We start from the raw sequence: 16,952 nt of genomic DNA, 5'->3' as shown, positions 1-16,952 counted from the left end.
CTGGAGGTCAGGCGTCACTATGAGAAGCTGCACACAGTGTTTTACTCAGGACACACTGTCTGACACCCATCTTCCTTTTCTCATGTTGCATGTTTGTTGCCAAACAGAACAAATGTACAAATGTACAAATGGAGCCTGTCATCTTAAATGTACCTTGTGGAGTTTTGTTTACATTTGTGTATCAGCAAAACGGCCTTAAACTGAAAACACAAGTTGACCCCCTTTGCACACCAACAAATGTGTCAAAGTGACTTTTCGCTTCAGTGTCAAATAAGACTTGTTTGTGTTTGTATATGAGGAGACAATAGCCAGAAAGTCTGTGGCTGTCTTTGTGTTGTGTCTTGTGGCTGTTATTCAGCGTCATGTAATGAAGGACAGGTGGATGTTGCTGCTTCATTGAAAATGGCTCTATACAGATGTGGCATTTGATGGGAACGTAAACAGACATCGTGAAATAAAACACATGAAATGCAGCATTTTGTCGCGTTCCTGCAGAAGTCTTGTTATATATGAAGCACATTGGGCTCTGTTGCATAAAAACATAAAAACAAAACATGCAGTATCATTTCAGTTAAAGCCTCTGTTGCTAAAATCCGGCTCATCGTTAAAGTCTACTCACAGCTTTGACTTGTGAGGAGGCCTCATGTCTCCTTCTACAGCTCAAAAATAAATACAAAGCAGAGATCCTATCCGCTGTTCTGCGTTACGCTGAAGTAAGTAAGCAGCTGGGTGCTGGATTGGACTGTCTAAGTTTTCTAATCAATGAGGACGGGAAGGCTGACTCAGGCTTTTCATTCATGCTCTTGAAGAGGCTTATTCCATGAGGGTTCAGCAAAGTTCAAGGAGAGGTTTGCAGGCGTTTGCAACTCTGTGAGTGAGACTCACTGACCAGCTTAAGGAGACACTCTCCTCTCATAAGAATCAGTACAATTGGCTTAATTACAATAGCTCTTAATACCACTTAATTGAAATTGTGTTCATGTGCAGGAATTCAAACTTGAGCTAAGAAGTAGCTCAGAAAGTAGCTCTAATGGATGCTTACAATGCAAGTTTTGAATACAGAGTGGGAAGGCTTCGATAGAAGCACGCTTAAAGATTAGAAAAAGTGTTTTTCCAAGTCATGTTTTTTACATGAATGATTGTGAAATGTATTAATTATAAAAGCGGAATCAACTGTAAAATGCAGCGTATTGCTGAAATTGTCAAAAGGAGCACGCAACGGGGTGTGTTGGAGCTGCACGCGGAGGCCGGCGTGCTGCTCTGTTTGATGAAAAACAGCGTAGTGTTGCGTCAAACTCATTAACAGTCAAACTCTCACATGCTGTCAGAACACGTCCTTCATTTAATGGCACATACTTTCTGTACGCTTTCGATTTCACGGTGGTTAATGTCTGAGAGCTGAAGGTGTCCTGCTGCCTCCTCTGCTGGCCTTGTCCTTTTTTAACCGTTTGCTGGTTTGGCAGAGAGACGAAAACGGCAAGTTCAGCAACAGCACCAACATTAGAAAGATGTTTTCTTAATAATTCAGAGTAAAATCAACTCATTTCTCACAAGTGTTACAAATAGTTACATTCTTGCCATGTGTGTTATACTGCAATGTCTCTCTTCTCTTCTCTTCTCTTCTCTTCTCTTCTCTTCTCTTCTCTTCTCTTCTCTTCTCTTCAAAGAGACTTTAGCAATCAGATTACAAGCTGCACTGTATTGCTTTACCATCAGCCAGGGCCACATATGGCTATCCCTAAAGGGGGTCAGAGGTCATTCGCTGCCCACATTCCTTAAGCTGCAACTTCCCTGGCCCCTCCACCTCCCCCGCTCACACACATTTTCAGCGCTTTGTCTGAATCGGCCAATGAACAAATGACACAGACATGAAACAGCACTCTTTCTGCTGCTGTCGTTGCCCTACATAAAATCTGTACAAGTAAAGGGATCATGGGGTTTGTGGGATGTGGTAGGGGGAGGAGGACGGTAGGTGTTCGACTCTAAAAACATTGGGAGGGAAGGGGGTGGCGAAAACTGGGTGAAGGTCATTGAGGGCGGGTGTTTGGGTCTAAACAGGGACAGGTAGAAAGAGGATGGCTGACTGTGTTCAGTGGATGTAAAGGAAGGAAATACCTGGAACAAGAATTCATTTTTTAAGAGCGGATGTTTGTCGTGCTCAGTATCAGGCGTGCCACTTTTAGAATATAACATACAGTGTGTGTCGTCGTGTCAATGCAGACCTCCACTCACAGTGCGTGTTTCATTTCTATGTTCTTATTTCAATGTCGTACGCAGAGGGAGAAAGATCTACGAGGGCTTTAAAGTTGTTTTTTTTTCCTATCATCTTTTCTGAAAACTCACAAGAATTCTGCAAATACACACACGCGCACTGGCACACATCTGTAATTGACCACCTGTTTGTCTGTGGCCTAGTTTACGCATTATGAAACACGGTGCAATGCACGATTCCTCTGGGATTCCTAACTGCTAGCCTCTCATTTCAATTGTTCCAAAGCAACACAAAGGGACAGAAAAAGCGTGTGTAGCACATCTTTTGATTTTCTTTTGAAGAAATTGGGGGTATAAATAGAATTGTATGGGGCGAATGAAGTTCAGCAGTCGGCCTATATTCGAACTGGGAAAGGACATTGCATGCTTTGTAACTTCTCTCCTTTGAAGACTTTTGTTCTGTTAGTATAAATAAGAAATTAGAGGCGGGGGAATCACAGTTCAGTAGGTAATGTTCGGATAACTTTTATTGTGGTGCTTCTGTGTCTGTGTGTGCAAGTTGGTGTGTATCCGGATTGAGTTGAGCTCTACACAACCTGATTTTTGATGGCAGATAATGCGTGTGTCTCTGTATGTGTGTGCATGCGTTGCAGTGGAGGTGTGTCATACATGTGTTTATATGAAAGGCGTGTGTTCCTGTGTACAGACAGGAAGGCTCCAGGACCGTCTGTGTTTGCAATAAGCTGACAGAGCCAGAGGAGCCCACCACTGAGGGAAGCTTTAGGGTCAAGACACACACACACACACACACACACACACACACACACACACACACACACACACACACACACACACACACACACACACACACACACACACACACACACATACTCCTGCCTGTTTGTAAGCTCTGTCGACTGCAGGAAGTAATAATGTTAGCGTGCTTCCGGAGATCCGGAGGCTTCTCTCGGGGGAGCGTGGCTGCCCTGTCCAGCTCAGCAGAGCAAAACTGAAAACACAACAGAGCAGAACGAAAGCCAAATACAGCAAAACAGAACTTAAATTTAATGATGAACGAGACAGAGTATAAACGAGAAAACAAAGCACGTCAGGGTGTAGAAGGACAGAGCAAACACTGTACACTGGAGAGGATTGAATAGCTGAACAAAAGCAAAGTGAAACTGAAATAGTTGGTGTAAAAATTTAATCAGGACAAAGCAACTTAGCAGAAAGTGTTTGAACCAAAAATAATGCCATTCTTTGCTTTTAGGTGTGTAGACTGATACATGAGTTTGCTGCAGGCTTAACAGGAAGCCTGGGCTACTTTCACAGAATCAAATATTACAACATATTTGACCAAAACTGGTGATAACAACAGTGTGACAATATATATATTTACACCGGATTTGGTGTTTTTGAATTCAGATGATTTGAAGTCACATACAGAGGGATTTTTGGGTGGGGGAGTTGCACATGACGGAGACGATCCGGCACTGCAGGCTGTGGTCTTTAAATTGTCTTCAGCTGGATGGCAGAAAAATGTTGGGACAGGAAGAGAGCAGGGAGGATGAGCCGGCCTGTGGAGAGAGTCTGTGTGTCAGACCTCATCATCTGCGTCTCCCGTTGCTCTTCCACAGTGTGAGCCAGCGAGAGGAGAGCATCCCTCTGTCCCTCCTTCCTTCTGCATGGCTTCATCTCTGCATCCCTCTCTCGCCGGTCCATTCGCTCTGTTTCCCTCGCAGGCAGTGCTGGCATCATTCGGGGTTCTGCTGGCGGTCAGGATATATTGATCTCACCGGGTTGACCTACAGCATGACCAGAATCACGCCTGGTTGGATATTACCTGCTAGCTGTCAGCCGCTGGGTCCTACGCTTCCTGTATTGCAGCTCAGTAGCATGTCTTTGTTAGACTCTCTCTGCCTGATAAACCCCCACACCTTTCAAACTCCACACGCCTAGTGTGGCGCACAGGCCAGGGTGTCCCCCAGGCAGTTTGTCAGAGTAGGTGGAAAGCACTGTTAACCTACTGAGCTGATCAGACGGAAACTGATGCATCTCACACTGTGATCAGTTTAGCTCCTAAATGACGACACAAACAGCTCCCTCGCTCATCACTCGCTGTGTAATGTAGCCCCTCGGCTCTTTTCTTCTGCAGGCTAATGCTGAATTTCATAACAGCGTAAGAATCTCTTCTAACGCGAGTGGGGGCGGTCGTTAATTTCAGGCGAGGCGGTGTGCCACTGTGAAAAACACTGCAGACTTTCCAGTAAAAACTGTAGCCTCTGAGCCCCACCTGAGATAACCCTGGTGACATCATCAGGGATTAGTTTTCCAGACTTCTCCAGGGCCACAGATGTTCAACTGTTTTCACATGCGAGGAAGTGCTGCCCTTATATAAAACCTAACACGATGTGTAAAACCAGTTGCATGCTCCTTTTAAAGAGAACTGGGGATAACAGTTACTGCTGGTATTGGTGGAATATTTGGGTGTCATGTGAAGCACGTGACCCTGTCAGACATTGAACTCCTGTCATGTGACCGAGGTGTTGAGTGAGAATAACGTGTTTAAGATGCCATCACACAACATGTACAATCAATTATACAGTGAGCACACCAACGCCACCTGTTCAAGATGTAATCGACATGTTTTTGAGTGTATCCTGAATGTGTGGCGATGAGATGGAGGCTGTCGCTGCTGTTAGTGCTGGCCTCAACTATAGATGTGTGTGTGTGCGTGTGTGTGTACGTACACAGTGTGCGCACCATCTGCCGGTGGTCATGGGGGGTTGTGCTGATGTATAGTGACAAGCAGCTCAGACACGCAGAGGGCCCTCCATATATACTATATACACACACAAATATGCTCACACAGAGCCATCGTTACAAATACAGCTGCTCTTGATGACGGGGCCATGACCCATGTGGGGTTATTATGTCTCCTGTCAAGATGGATCACCAAAGAATAAAAAAAGCAGGAGGCGGAAAAGGAAGGGCACAGATCCCACTGCAATGGCATATGTTCCCCAACAAAATATGAAAAAAAAAAAAGAAAACACTTCTGCAACTACACAGAAACAGAGAGCTGGCATCTGAAACTCTCACTGCATTTATCTACAGATGGAGCGTTTTGTCACTCTCAGCTTGGTTTATTGAGGGTAAGTGGACAGTCGGTCCTTTTGCAAACAATAATTTAGCATTTATGAGTTCATCATTGACGGGCTGCTATGATGATGAAAGCGTATTAGCCAATATTAATTGTACCGTTATCAAATAGAATAAACATTTTAGCTGGAGACTTAAAAGCTGAGTTTTAAACTTGCATAACATCACTGGACATAAATTATTTTCAAGGAACAGTCAGACATTTTGCAAAGAATGCTTATTCACTTTCTTGCTGAGCAGAATGAGATTTATACCGCTCTCATGTTTGTATACTAAACATGAAACCACTACCAGCAGCTGGTTAGCATAGCTTAGCACAAAGACTAGACACAGGGGAAACAGCTCTCTTGGCTGCCTTTAATGGTAACAAAATGTGTCTTCCAGCACCACTAAAGGTCAGTAATTAATGGGTTGTACCATTTTTTGTTTCACCCATAAAAAAAAAGGCTGGCTGCCAGGCAATCAGTAAAAACTTCACTTTGTAGCATGAATGGATTCCACACTGCCCAGCATTTATAGCCGAAGCTAATTTGCAGATGGACCTTTATAGATACACAACATAAATTAAACTGGAGGTAAAAATAAGTGTAAATAAATAGAAAACGTAAAAAATACACTGTTGAATGTTAATTTGCCAGTACCAACATATTGGTGATGAGTCAAAATCAGGAAATATTAGCTTAAATAAAAGAGAATTCTTCATTATTCATTCTTATGCAGCAGAGTGATGATATCCTGTCATTTTTTAATGTATGTAAACTTGGACTGAGGCCACGTGCGACCAGTTTGCAGCCTACAAAGACGAGGCGAACAGTCAGACGTGGCCCTGGTAATCACAGGCTCGGCTGTGTTCTAAGTGGAGCGGCTCCAGATTGAATTATTGTTATTTATTCCCACTGATGAGCAGACAGGCGTCCTTCAGTCACCGTTTTGTTCGTAAACGACGGCAGCAGCACAGTCGCTGGAGGCGCTCCAGTTTAGGCATGTTGATGGTGGACTGTTGTACAAATATAGTCACATTTTGAAATTAAGAAACATGGAGTGTTGTAGATGTTTGAAGCTTATTTTTTTCTTATTTTATTTTAGCTCGTGAGTGTCTAAGTGCTGGGCTGCTGTGTAGCTCCACATCCCCTGCTTGGGGACGTGCAGCTTGCCTTCTCATTGACATTCTTTTCTCATGAAGCAGTCGGTCTTTGCTGCTTCGCCTGGCTTGTACAGGCTTGCCGCGTTGTGTGGCTGCCTTGACTAAGTATATCATGTTGCACTGTACATTTGCTTATTGTTTTCTTTGCTGTCCCACTTTTCTGATGCCTGTTTTCTTGCCTTAGCGCACCTAAGTAGTCATATAGTATTTGTACATCACAGGCATTTGTGTGCCGATGCTCCACTTGTTTTTCTGTCCCACGCTGGTTCTCTTACTCATCGTTTTCTCCTCTCTACTGTGTGTTTGCTCGTTGCAGACCCTGGTAGGAGCGTGATGAGCGCGCGCTTCCGCTTGCCTGCTGGCAGATCCTACAATGTCCGGGCGACGGAGCTGGAGCGAGACAGGCAGCACACACAGGTTGTGTGCAACGTACTGCTGCTGGACAACACTGTCCAGGCATTCAAAGTCAGCGTAAGTACCGCTCTGTCTCATCCCAAGTGAATGTCTTTCACAAAGCTTCTCAAAAACAGCTTGTTTGAAGAAGGGATTTTACTATGCTGTCCAAAAAGAAACTACACATATACTCTACATACTAAACATACACTGTCGAGGTTTAAAATAACTTATATGGTAAAAACTGTGACGCTTTGGATGTGTCACAGTACTGGTGATCTTCTTGTTAGAGCATCTGTCATGTGGCAAAGAGGGGACGCAGACAGAGAGACATGAGGTGTTATGGGAGCAATAAGTCAGTCAGACATGATGCATGTATTTTTAGGTTCAGTGTAACTTGCTCCTCATAACTCCAGAACTTGCCTGATAATCATCACATTTTTAAAGTCGGGTGGTATCCAAATTTTGATACGGTCAAACCTTCCCCACATTTTCCCGGGGTATACAGTATTACCGTGACTAATTAAAAATCACTTTGCAGGGCAGTGTGACATGCGCGCAGTTCAGACGGTCAATGCTCACGCTAAGAAGCACCAGTCCTAACTTGTAGCATACCAGAATGACGGGGAGAAACTCAGTTAAAAGCCTCTACCAAGCATTGCCACCCAAACAAAACATAATTCACACCCCAAGAAATTATATGCGCATGTCACAAAAACACGAAAATAGCGCACGTCAAAGGTACGGCATCTGCTGATTTCAACACTTCACGCTAAACCACAAAAGCCTGGTATCATATGAAAGCAGAGAGTCTGATCATCACGAAGATGTCTGCCTACACACTGTGTGACGAAAACTCGGCGAGCTAGCAGCCAAAGAGTAGCATAAAACAACTTTACCTTTGCTGTTTTGTGGTCAAAAGTTATATTCCAGCCCGAAAAAATGCTGCTAATGTCTCCTCCTATGACTCTGGTAGTTTGAGATCAATCACGAAGGTCCTGGTTGTTTACATAAGGAGGAGGTGGTTTCTAGAGTGGAGGGAGCGCTCTTCATGCAATAACCTGTCTCTGGGGTTGCTTCCTTCTGGATCGTCATTGGTGTTTCTGTGGTGAATGTGGGCAGGTCGCTGAGCTATTGACCGGCATAACTACGCAGTTAGTTTCACCGCTCCGTCTCATGAATGAGCAGAGCGACCACAGAGGACTCTGCTGAGCAGCCCAAAGTGTTATTTTACTGTTTTATTTGCATTTCGTCCTTTTATGAGAGCTAAGAGCAATAGCAAGCAGAAAAGAGGCTGAAAAAGTGTTTTCACATAGGAGGAGTTTCTCCGTATGTTTGGACGAGATAACGGTACTCTGCTCAGATGTAAAAATTCAACCAGATACATTGAACGGAGTGGACTTCATTTTTGTTATGACGATGCTACAGTTATGTTTTAGATACCGTGGGATACCTTATTACCGGATTACCGCCCAACCCTAGTCTGTACATTCAGGGGTAGTTAGAAACAGGAACTGCTAATTGCTATTTCAGCATACTTTTAAAGTATTTAAACAAATACAGGCTTATGTCGTAACCCACAGCTAACTTTGTTGTGATATTCCTGCTCTGGCCCTCTCCTCTGTCCATTCATGTACAAATATTTGCCCTTTGTTGTTTTTTTTTGGTTGTTCTGGAGTATGTCCTGTAATAGAATCAACTTGCCCAATAGACATTAATATGTACTCATCAACTTATTGGTATTTTCATGGGCTGATTTTATTTTTCTTTTGGATACTAGAAACCCATTGATTTTCTTCACCCTGAAGAAAACCCATCAAATTCATGTGATTATCGTCAATTTAAAAAAGTAGGAATTCAAACAAGACAATAACTGGATGTTCATTAAGCCATGCAGTGAGAAGCAAAATGAGTGAGCCCTCGAATAGCACAAGCAAACTCCAAAATAGAAAAACCAATATTTAACCTCCTCCTCCCTCCACTTCTCCCATTACTGTAAATTTCCCCTCAAGCCCACCTCAAATTTACTTGAGAGTTGGTGGGGAAAGGCCTCAGTGTGTCTCCACGCGTCCCACATCTGTTGTATTCTGGTGAAACTAAAAGGTTAAAATGTCTTTTCTGACATCTTTTATTGGTCGATCAGACACAGCATCTCTTTTTTACAAGCTTTCAGTCACATGCAGTCACACCTTTAGGGGAAGGAAAACGAAAAAGTGCGTGCGTGTGACGAGTTGGCTTGTGACTGACATCACGGCTGTCTGTCACTTCATGTGATAACACATTTCCTTTTCTCTCTCTGTCTTTGTGTCTTTCTTTATGTCTCCGTCTGTCACCACGTGTTTGATCAGATTTATGTAGGGAAATTCCCTTTATGACTCAGAAAGTACAATTCCTTTAACAACATCCCCTCTGACAAATCACATCCTGTGTGTGTGTGTGTGTGTGTGTGTGTGTGTGTGTGTGTGTGTGTGTGTGTGTGTGAGTGCAGCTCACGCATGTGAACATGAGAACGCGTCCATGCTTTCTAATATATTGTGAGAAATACACCAATATGTCTATTATGACTGTGCCACTCAGACTGCTGATGTAAAAACTTAGTTTTTATGGTCCTGCGTCTGAGGTGCTGTCACCATATTTTTGTTGATAACTCAACAAAATTTTACACAAATGTCTAATAGGATAAAAGATAAAGAGATATTTCAAAGGTTAGCAGAACTTCTTTGGATGTAAACCTCAGCTAAGGAAAGTCTGTTTAAGTCTGACATATTTAAGTTCCTCCAGTCATACTGTTCCATGAAAATATTCGGCTCTGCACGTCGTTTCCCTCGCTGCTCCTCTCCCAGTTCGCTGAATTAAGGGTTTATTACCAGACCAGAGTTGGTGGTGATTGTTAGAATAGTGGAAAGACAAACCATGAAGTTTTCGTTGAGTTTTATTTTGCTTCTGTCAAGTTTGAGTGAAGTGTGTTTTATGATGATAAAATTACTGTTTCTGTAAATGGAGTCTGGTGGCTTTGGCGAGAGCGATGCAGCGGCTGTTTCTGGCTCAACAAAAAGGATTTTACTCTTGAACAAAAAGGGATCCTTTCCATAGTGTTGTCAAACACTTACAATCGCAATCTGAGCCTGTCAGTGGCAAAGTGAAGCACATTTAGTGGACGTACATTAACGCTGTGCAAACACTCGCAGAGAGCGGCGCAGTCCCTCAGTACTGCAGTCACTTGCACACAATGGAAAATGAGGTCCATAAATCTAATTTCTCCCATTTGTCTGGGACACTGAAATCTTCCAGCACATGTGAAACACATTTCAGCGGCATTTAAAATGTGATTTGGTCATTGAAGAACGTGACTAATGGATTAAAATGGCTTGACTTGCCGACTACTTTAAGCTTAAACTTCTGTTTAATCATCAGTGAAATTAGTTGTGAGGAGCATCCTTGTTTTTTACCAGCTAGCTTGTAGCTGGTGTGTCCTTCACTTGCTGACACTCTACTTGTACCACCAAAAGGACTTGAGATACACACGGGGAGGAATTTCTGGTTTTAATGCTGCATTATCAAACCCACATTGATTCAAGCTAAAGGCCAGTTCTCTTGAATTTGCATCACACATCTTGCATATTGCATCATTCTCTTCATGGTGTAACAGCTTCCTCTGAAACGTGGTCTTGAATGTAGTCCAGACAAAATAAAAGACAAATTGATTTGTATAAGCTGTATTACAAAAGACTTTAGATCAGTGAGAGCACACAATAATCAGGATTATTATTTTAGCCCTAATTGTGTCTCTTGTATAAAACCTCCCTTCTCCTCCTTCTGTCTTTACATTTCTTCCTCTCTCCCTCTCTGCTTCCTGCTCCAGACTCCCCCTGTTCCCCCCTCCTCGCCTCCCTCTGAATGAATGACTCGGTCTCTGTCAGTGTCATTGATTAGACCCCTGCAGGAGCAGTAACTTCCTGGAAAGACAAGCCATCCTCAGAGCAACAATACGTCTATTGATCCTCTCCCTGGCCGACTGGCCTTGATTCCAGCGGAAAGTGAAAATCCAGAAGCAGTCACTTACTGTCATGGGAACCGGAGCGTTTGTGGGGGTCGGCTGGGGCGTGAGGGCTGGTGTTGACGATCATACAGAAGGGAAGTCTTTGGCTGAAAGTATAAACCATAATCCGGTGTCATTTTCAAGTTTGACAGATAATGAGACATTAAAAAGCCCAGCCCGCTCCCGACCCACCTCTCTGCAAACACCAAAGCGAGGCCAGAAGCAGGATTTATTCAGAGTGAAGCGACATGCGGCGGTAACCATAGTAAACACTTTACACCACATAAGCATTCAGCCGTCTGCAGGAGCTGTTGGTAATCAAGTAGCTCTTAATAATGAGCAAGTAAGAGCAGCAAGAGGCAAAGGATAAATAATCCTGCAAAACGGCTGTAATTTAGCGCTGAATGAGGCCTCTGAATGAAAGACAAACGCACGACTGCGTGATTTAAAATGGAGACCGTGCTCTTTCCCAAACCAAGTGCTTTGAATGGCCCTAACATAACCATAAAAGTCTTAATCATGCTTTGGTTGCCAGAGATTGCAGAGAGCCCAAATAAACATAAACAGTGAATATTTTCTGGATACTTTTCAGATAAATGTTTTTGTTGAGCGGTATTTGCCCGTGCAGGTTGAATATCAGTGTAATTCCTATTTTAGCGACTTTACAGCCATTTGTGTACGCGTTGTGATCCGTGGTTATTCATAAGCAAACCAACCATGTTAGGGATGACACGTTACAGGGGAAGCTTTAATTAAACTAGAATGTCATGCAAGAAATAAGCCTTCTTAGCAAAGTAAAGGCCGAGGCAATGCTTTGTTTGAACTCTCGTAGCACAGATATCTAACGCTCCAGCAGTCAGCTGCCACCTCTGCGACCACCGCTGCTCCGTTTGTGTTAAATATTATTTCATTTTCTAAGCGTGTCAGAGTTAGACATTTATGTGGAGGGTGGCTCAGCGTATTTGTGTTTGTGTTGAGGGATGGGTGTGGCTGGGGGAGCTTTTTGCTTGTTTAGCGCCTTAATGTGGAGGTATGTGCGGGTGAAATATAGTGAACCTGTGATTCTTAAGTTATCTCCTCCTTTTTTTGGTCTGTAGACATGAATGTGTAAAGATTGTGGCTTTTTTAAGTCTAAAGAGAGGATTTAATCCTTAAAATGGGCTCTTGAGAATAAATAATCTGACCACAGGGTCTATTTAGTAGCTTTTTGGGGGTCTTTTGATCATATCATGATCATCAGGAGATCACTACAATTTGTCATTTAATCTTGAGATGTGATTGAATGCTCCTGAACTGCCACTAAAAAGACCTTTTCAGGAGATTGAACCATGAACTTTTTTCAAGCTCCAGTCCCTGGTTACAAGGGTGTAATTGTAGATGAGTAATACTATTATTTAGCAGCCTTGAGAGTGTCCACTCACTGTGAGCGAGCTCTGATTGTCGGCTCTGCCTTCAGCTCATTCACAGCTGTAAGAAGGCTGTGAGACACAGGTGGTGTTTTCTTTTCTCATAAGTACAATATGACCTCAGTAAACGTTCGAATCGGTGGATTTGTCGATATTTAGATGGCGAGTTTGCTTCCTGTTCGAGTTAACGTCCTTCTTTGTCGGAGTTTGCTGCAGAGTTCTGTGTGCGTTTCAGACACAGAAGGAGAACGAGAGGCGACTCCCCCTCCACGTCGTTCCCTTCCTGTCTGGACAAGCTGCCTCACACATTCCTGAATTTCCATCATTCTTTAGCACAAACACGTACACACATTCAGCTGTTTCCTGTGGAAGGAAAAGAAATAAGGGGGGAAATAATATGTACGTGTCACTTCTTTTCTTGTTTGTCCACCTGCCGTAACAAATCCAGCCGTTTTCCTTCAGCTCACTTACTTCAGATGCTTGGGGTCTTTTCCCCTTCAACACTTCAGGCAGACCCTCCGGGTGAAAGACTTATCAGAGCATCACTCCCTCTCTCAGCCAGTCTCTTGTGCTCTGATCGCTCTGTCACCACGTCTCCCTCCTCTCTCCTCGCTCTCACGCACACAGACACTATTTCAGTCAGTGGTGCTGCCGGACTGATGAAGATCAACACAAAGAGCGTTTGTCTCACACGACCGCATCGTCAATCACTCTTTTTCTCTGTCTGCCTGCCCGCTCTCTCTGTTTCTCTCTCTGTGTCTCTATGACTCTCTGTCTTCCTCTTACTTTCTCTCAGTCGTCTGTTGTTCCCCCCATCGCACTCTCTTTCTCCCTCTCTTGTCTTTATTGCTCTCTCCAGTGTGCGATGTGTTACTCTTTCTATCTTTGAGACTCTTTCTGTCACTGAGTATCTTGACCATGAGTTAGCCACAGTATGGAGTTTATGTGTGTGTGTGTGTGTGTGTGTGTGTGTGTGTGTGTGTGTGTGTGTGTGTGTGTGTGTACATGTACATGCTTGCCTGTGTGCATGTTCCCAACTCACTTCTAACAATGTATGGCTGTTTGCTTCTGCAGTGGCAGCTATTGCACATTGGGCTTGCATGCTTTTAGAATACCAGAAGAGGCTAACACAGACACACACAGCCAAAAACATGTACACACACACACACACACACACACACACACACACACACACACACACACACATAAACACATGCACACACTCACACAGAGTGGTGATGGGTTTCCTGGGAGCACAGAATAAAAAGTGCACAGAGGGCTCCCACATTCAGCTTGAAAAGCCGCTTCATACAAAGGGGAAGTAGTGGACACACGCACACACACGCACACACACGCACACACACGCACACACACAGTCTCTCAGACATGTCTATGAATAGCCTTACTTGGGGAAACATCATATTAAAGGCTTACATGGGTTTTTTTTGACCTCGCTCTCTCGGTTAAATCTTTTAAGGACTTTTCTGTTACTTTGTTAATTCAGCAGCCTGTTAATGATGCAGCTTGAGTGTGTGCACGATATTTTATAATGTATGTGTATCCTGTCAACCAGTCAGTCAGAATGTCTGTAGACAACTCATCAGATGGTTTCTGTCCACGTTAGAGACGCACCGAGCGATCGGTTGGCCGGTGACTGGAATCGGACGGCATTTTTTTAGTTGCCAGCTTCCTGAAGTTCAGCTGGCTCGATGTTCAGAGAGAAGCCCTTTCATCAGATATAGCAAAATGACCGCGCCAACACTCCCAGCAGACAGCATTGTGAGGCTTTTGTACTGAGATGTGCATGTTTTTAACAGTTTACTTCTTTTACCGTTCAGCCATGATAGCAGAGCTGGAGGGGAGCGAGCAGGAAGGGAAGAAGCAGCATCAGTGTTGACTCACACTTAACAAGGCTTTGACAGCATTAGATTGCTAGCGCACGCGCGCACACACACAGACACACACGCATTGCGTTAAAAGACTGCCGGTGATCCTAGAGGGCTGCCATGTCAACATGTCAACTGTCAACTATCATTCCATTCGTTCTCTCCACGCATGCAGGCTGTAAAAGTGTGTCACCGGGGTAAAGGGGAGAGGTGGGCGACTGTGTGTGTTTGCGTGTGTGAATGTGTGTGTGTGTGTTTGTGTCTCTGTTCTCCCATGGGAGCTCTGATGGAGTCACACACTCGCGCTCTCTCTCTCTCAAAGTCGCGGCAGGATCAGGTGTGAATTTCTGCTCCACTTGTGGTCCCACAGTTTATCCTCTCGCCCTTCCTACTCTCTCATGAAACGATGTGATATTTATGATCTGTTTAATAAATTATTGCTCACTTCTTTTTTTTTTTCTTCAGCCTTTCATCCCGCTCGCCCTCTTTTCCCTCCGTCTTTCCTGTCCTTCTCAGCGGCTCTGCATGCAAAAGGGAAATGCCATTTTTTTTCGCACATCATTCTCCCATTTTACCCGCTGGTTCAATCACAAGGCTACGACGTCAGTCCATTTGTTTTGAAAGTGAAACTAAAGTATTGCATTGTTCGACTGCTTGCACACTGAGCGTGAGGTTCAATTCAGCTTTCATCTTCAATTCCTCTTCTCAAAAAGTGGTTCTCGTAACTGGTATAAACTGGACTTTTTACTGGCTGCATGCACTGTACGGCTGATTGTAAAGCTGCTTCTAGTGCTTTAGCTGCATTTCCAAGTTAGTGAGTAAAAACACAATACCAATCAAAGTTTTGAGCAAAATGACTAAGTTATGAGCTATTAAGATTGCAGAAGAGGAAAATATATATAGCCTGAATCCATGCTGAGCACTTCCTGTCTAAAGCCTTCTGAAAGCAGAACTTGTAGATTTAAAGTTACTTAACCATGTTAAAGCACATTTAATTATTTCCCTGAACTCTTGTCCTCTTTCTCAAAACGTTCCTCTTTCCACGTCTCTCCTTTACGCAAGATTGACCGCAGACAGACGGTGGTTTCACTGTGAACTCTGTCAGTCTTTATTCTTTTCAGCACAGTGCTTCGCGTTCTTATTTCAGCGAAGTCTTCCTCAGCAAACCTCTGACTCTTCTGTATCTGCTGCTTTCCGGTTTCTTCTTATTAGTCGGTCTAAGTCATCACTAGTGTTTCTGAATGTGATTGACACATTTCTATTGTTTAATTAGTGGTTTTCCTTCTGAATGTGATCGGGTGTATGGTGAGATCAGATGCTTACACAACAAGCCAAGTCACCAAATGTTGCTATTTTTCTTTAGACAGCTGGTGAATGTGGAAACAGAGATCACATTCAAACAAGCCGATATGTAATCATGTCGATATGTTAATGGACACACAAGTAGCTGAAGCATCAGTGATTGACATATATATTCAATGCTGTGTTGATCTTTTTTTGTCAGATGTGAGATGGTGTCGCTGAGCGGTCACCATACGGCAAAATACACGACACGTCGGCCTAATTCATTCATGTTCTTCCGCATGTGGTTTGAAAGATATTAGATAAGGCGGACCATGCATGAATCGCACATGAATCTTGACTCGTTGAAACGTTTTCTGGAGCAGTGCGAGCGTTTGAATTATTTAGCGGAGTGAACAGGGATTTCTTTGAGCGAGCGGTCCCTGCACTGTGCTTCAGCCCTCTGCAGCATGGCACGGGACGTGGTCCAATCAGTTCCTCCCTCGCCTCGTTGTCTCCGCCGTGACCTTTCACACGAGGACGTGATTCAGACATCTTTGTGCAAAGCAGCGCTCGTCCCCTTCCTCCTTCCCTCTTCTTCACGGTGGAAACCGAGGGACGGATTCTAACTCTGTGTTTTCTCTGTCTCTCCTGCAGAAGTCGGATCATGGCCAGGTGTTGCTGGATGCTGTCTTTAAGCACCTGGAGCTGACTGAGAGAGACTACTTTGGCCTGCACTTGGCTGATGACTCCTTAGATTCGCCAGTCAGTATGACGTTTTTGATCTACAGGAGAAAATGTGTGTGAATGTCACAGGATGATAGATCAGGACTGTGTGTAAATAACTATCCAGGCTGCACTTGCTGTTCGTGTCCATGCAGAGAGTGTTTGGGGATTTCTGTCAGGTGTGATATGTGTGTGTGGCCAGTGTTGAATAATTTAGGCTGTGTGTGTTCATGCCGGGGAAGCGTTCTGGTGTCTCTAAGTGTCTCTCAATCAATATTTTACAGCGCTGGCTCGATCCCAACAAGCCCATCAGGAAACAGTTAAAAAGTAGGTGAAACCCGCAACGCACCACCTTAACTAAACACACGTCTTTTTCAGGAATCAACAGAAAGTCGTAAAGCAGAGACAGGTCGCCAAGTCCGTCTTAACTGGCTGAAGTGCGGCCTCAGAGACGGTCCACGCTCCACCTCGAGCAAAAGTCCCCACTGAGGGCGGTTTAATACTCTGAATCTGCCTTCAGCAACGATTAAACCGCATTTCAACTCCGCTTTTTCTTTCTTTCTTTTTTTTTTTTTTTTCATAATGAGAAATAGAATTCGTAACATGTAGAATAATTAAGAAGTAGCTCTGGTGAGAAATGCAGTCCTCCTCCAGCGTTGATTGAACTGTGTTTCAACTCTGTTTTTCTGCTGAATGTTTGATCC

At 43.9% G+C, this 16,952-nt stretch overlaps 1 protein-coding gene across 1 annotated transcript in view; it reads left to right on the top strand.

The window, feature by feature from the left end:
- ptpn4a (protein tyrosine phosphatase non-receptor type 4a) overlaps positions 1–16,952 on the top strand; it is a 62,162-nt gene that overhangs the window by 18,565 nt on the left and 26,645 nt on the right. Inside the window, exons 2-4 of the mRNA XM_070975997.1 lie at positions 6,834–6,988; positions 16,180–16,287; positions 16,533–16,575. Of these exons, the coding sequence (XP_070832098.1) occupies positions 6,851–6,988; positions 16,180–16,287; positions 16,533–16,575 (289 nt within the window). The 5' untranslated portion in view covers positions 6,834–6,850. The remainder of the gene's footprint in view (positions 1–6,833; positions 6,989–16,179; positions 16,288–16,532; positions 16,576–16,952) is intronic.

This window comes from Chaetodon trifascialis, chromosome 12 (assembly GCF_039877785.1).
Source record: "Chaetodon trifascialis isolate fChaTrf1 chromosome 12, fChaTrf1.hap1, whole genome shotgun sequence".
Classification (NCBI taxonomy): domain Eukaryota; kingdom Metazoa; phylum Chordata; class Actinopteri; order Chaetodontiformes; family Chaetodontidae; genus Chaetodon; species Chaetodon trifascialis.
This window is presented reverse-complemented; position numbering and strand designations above follow the sequence as displayed.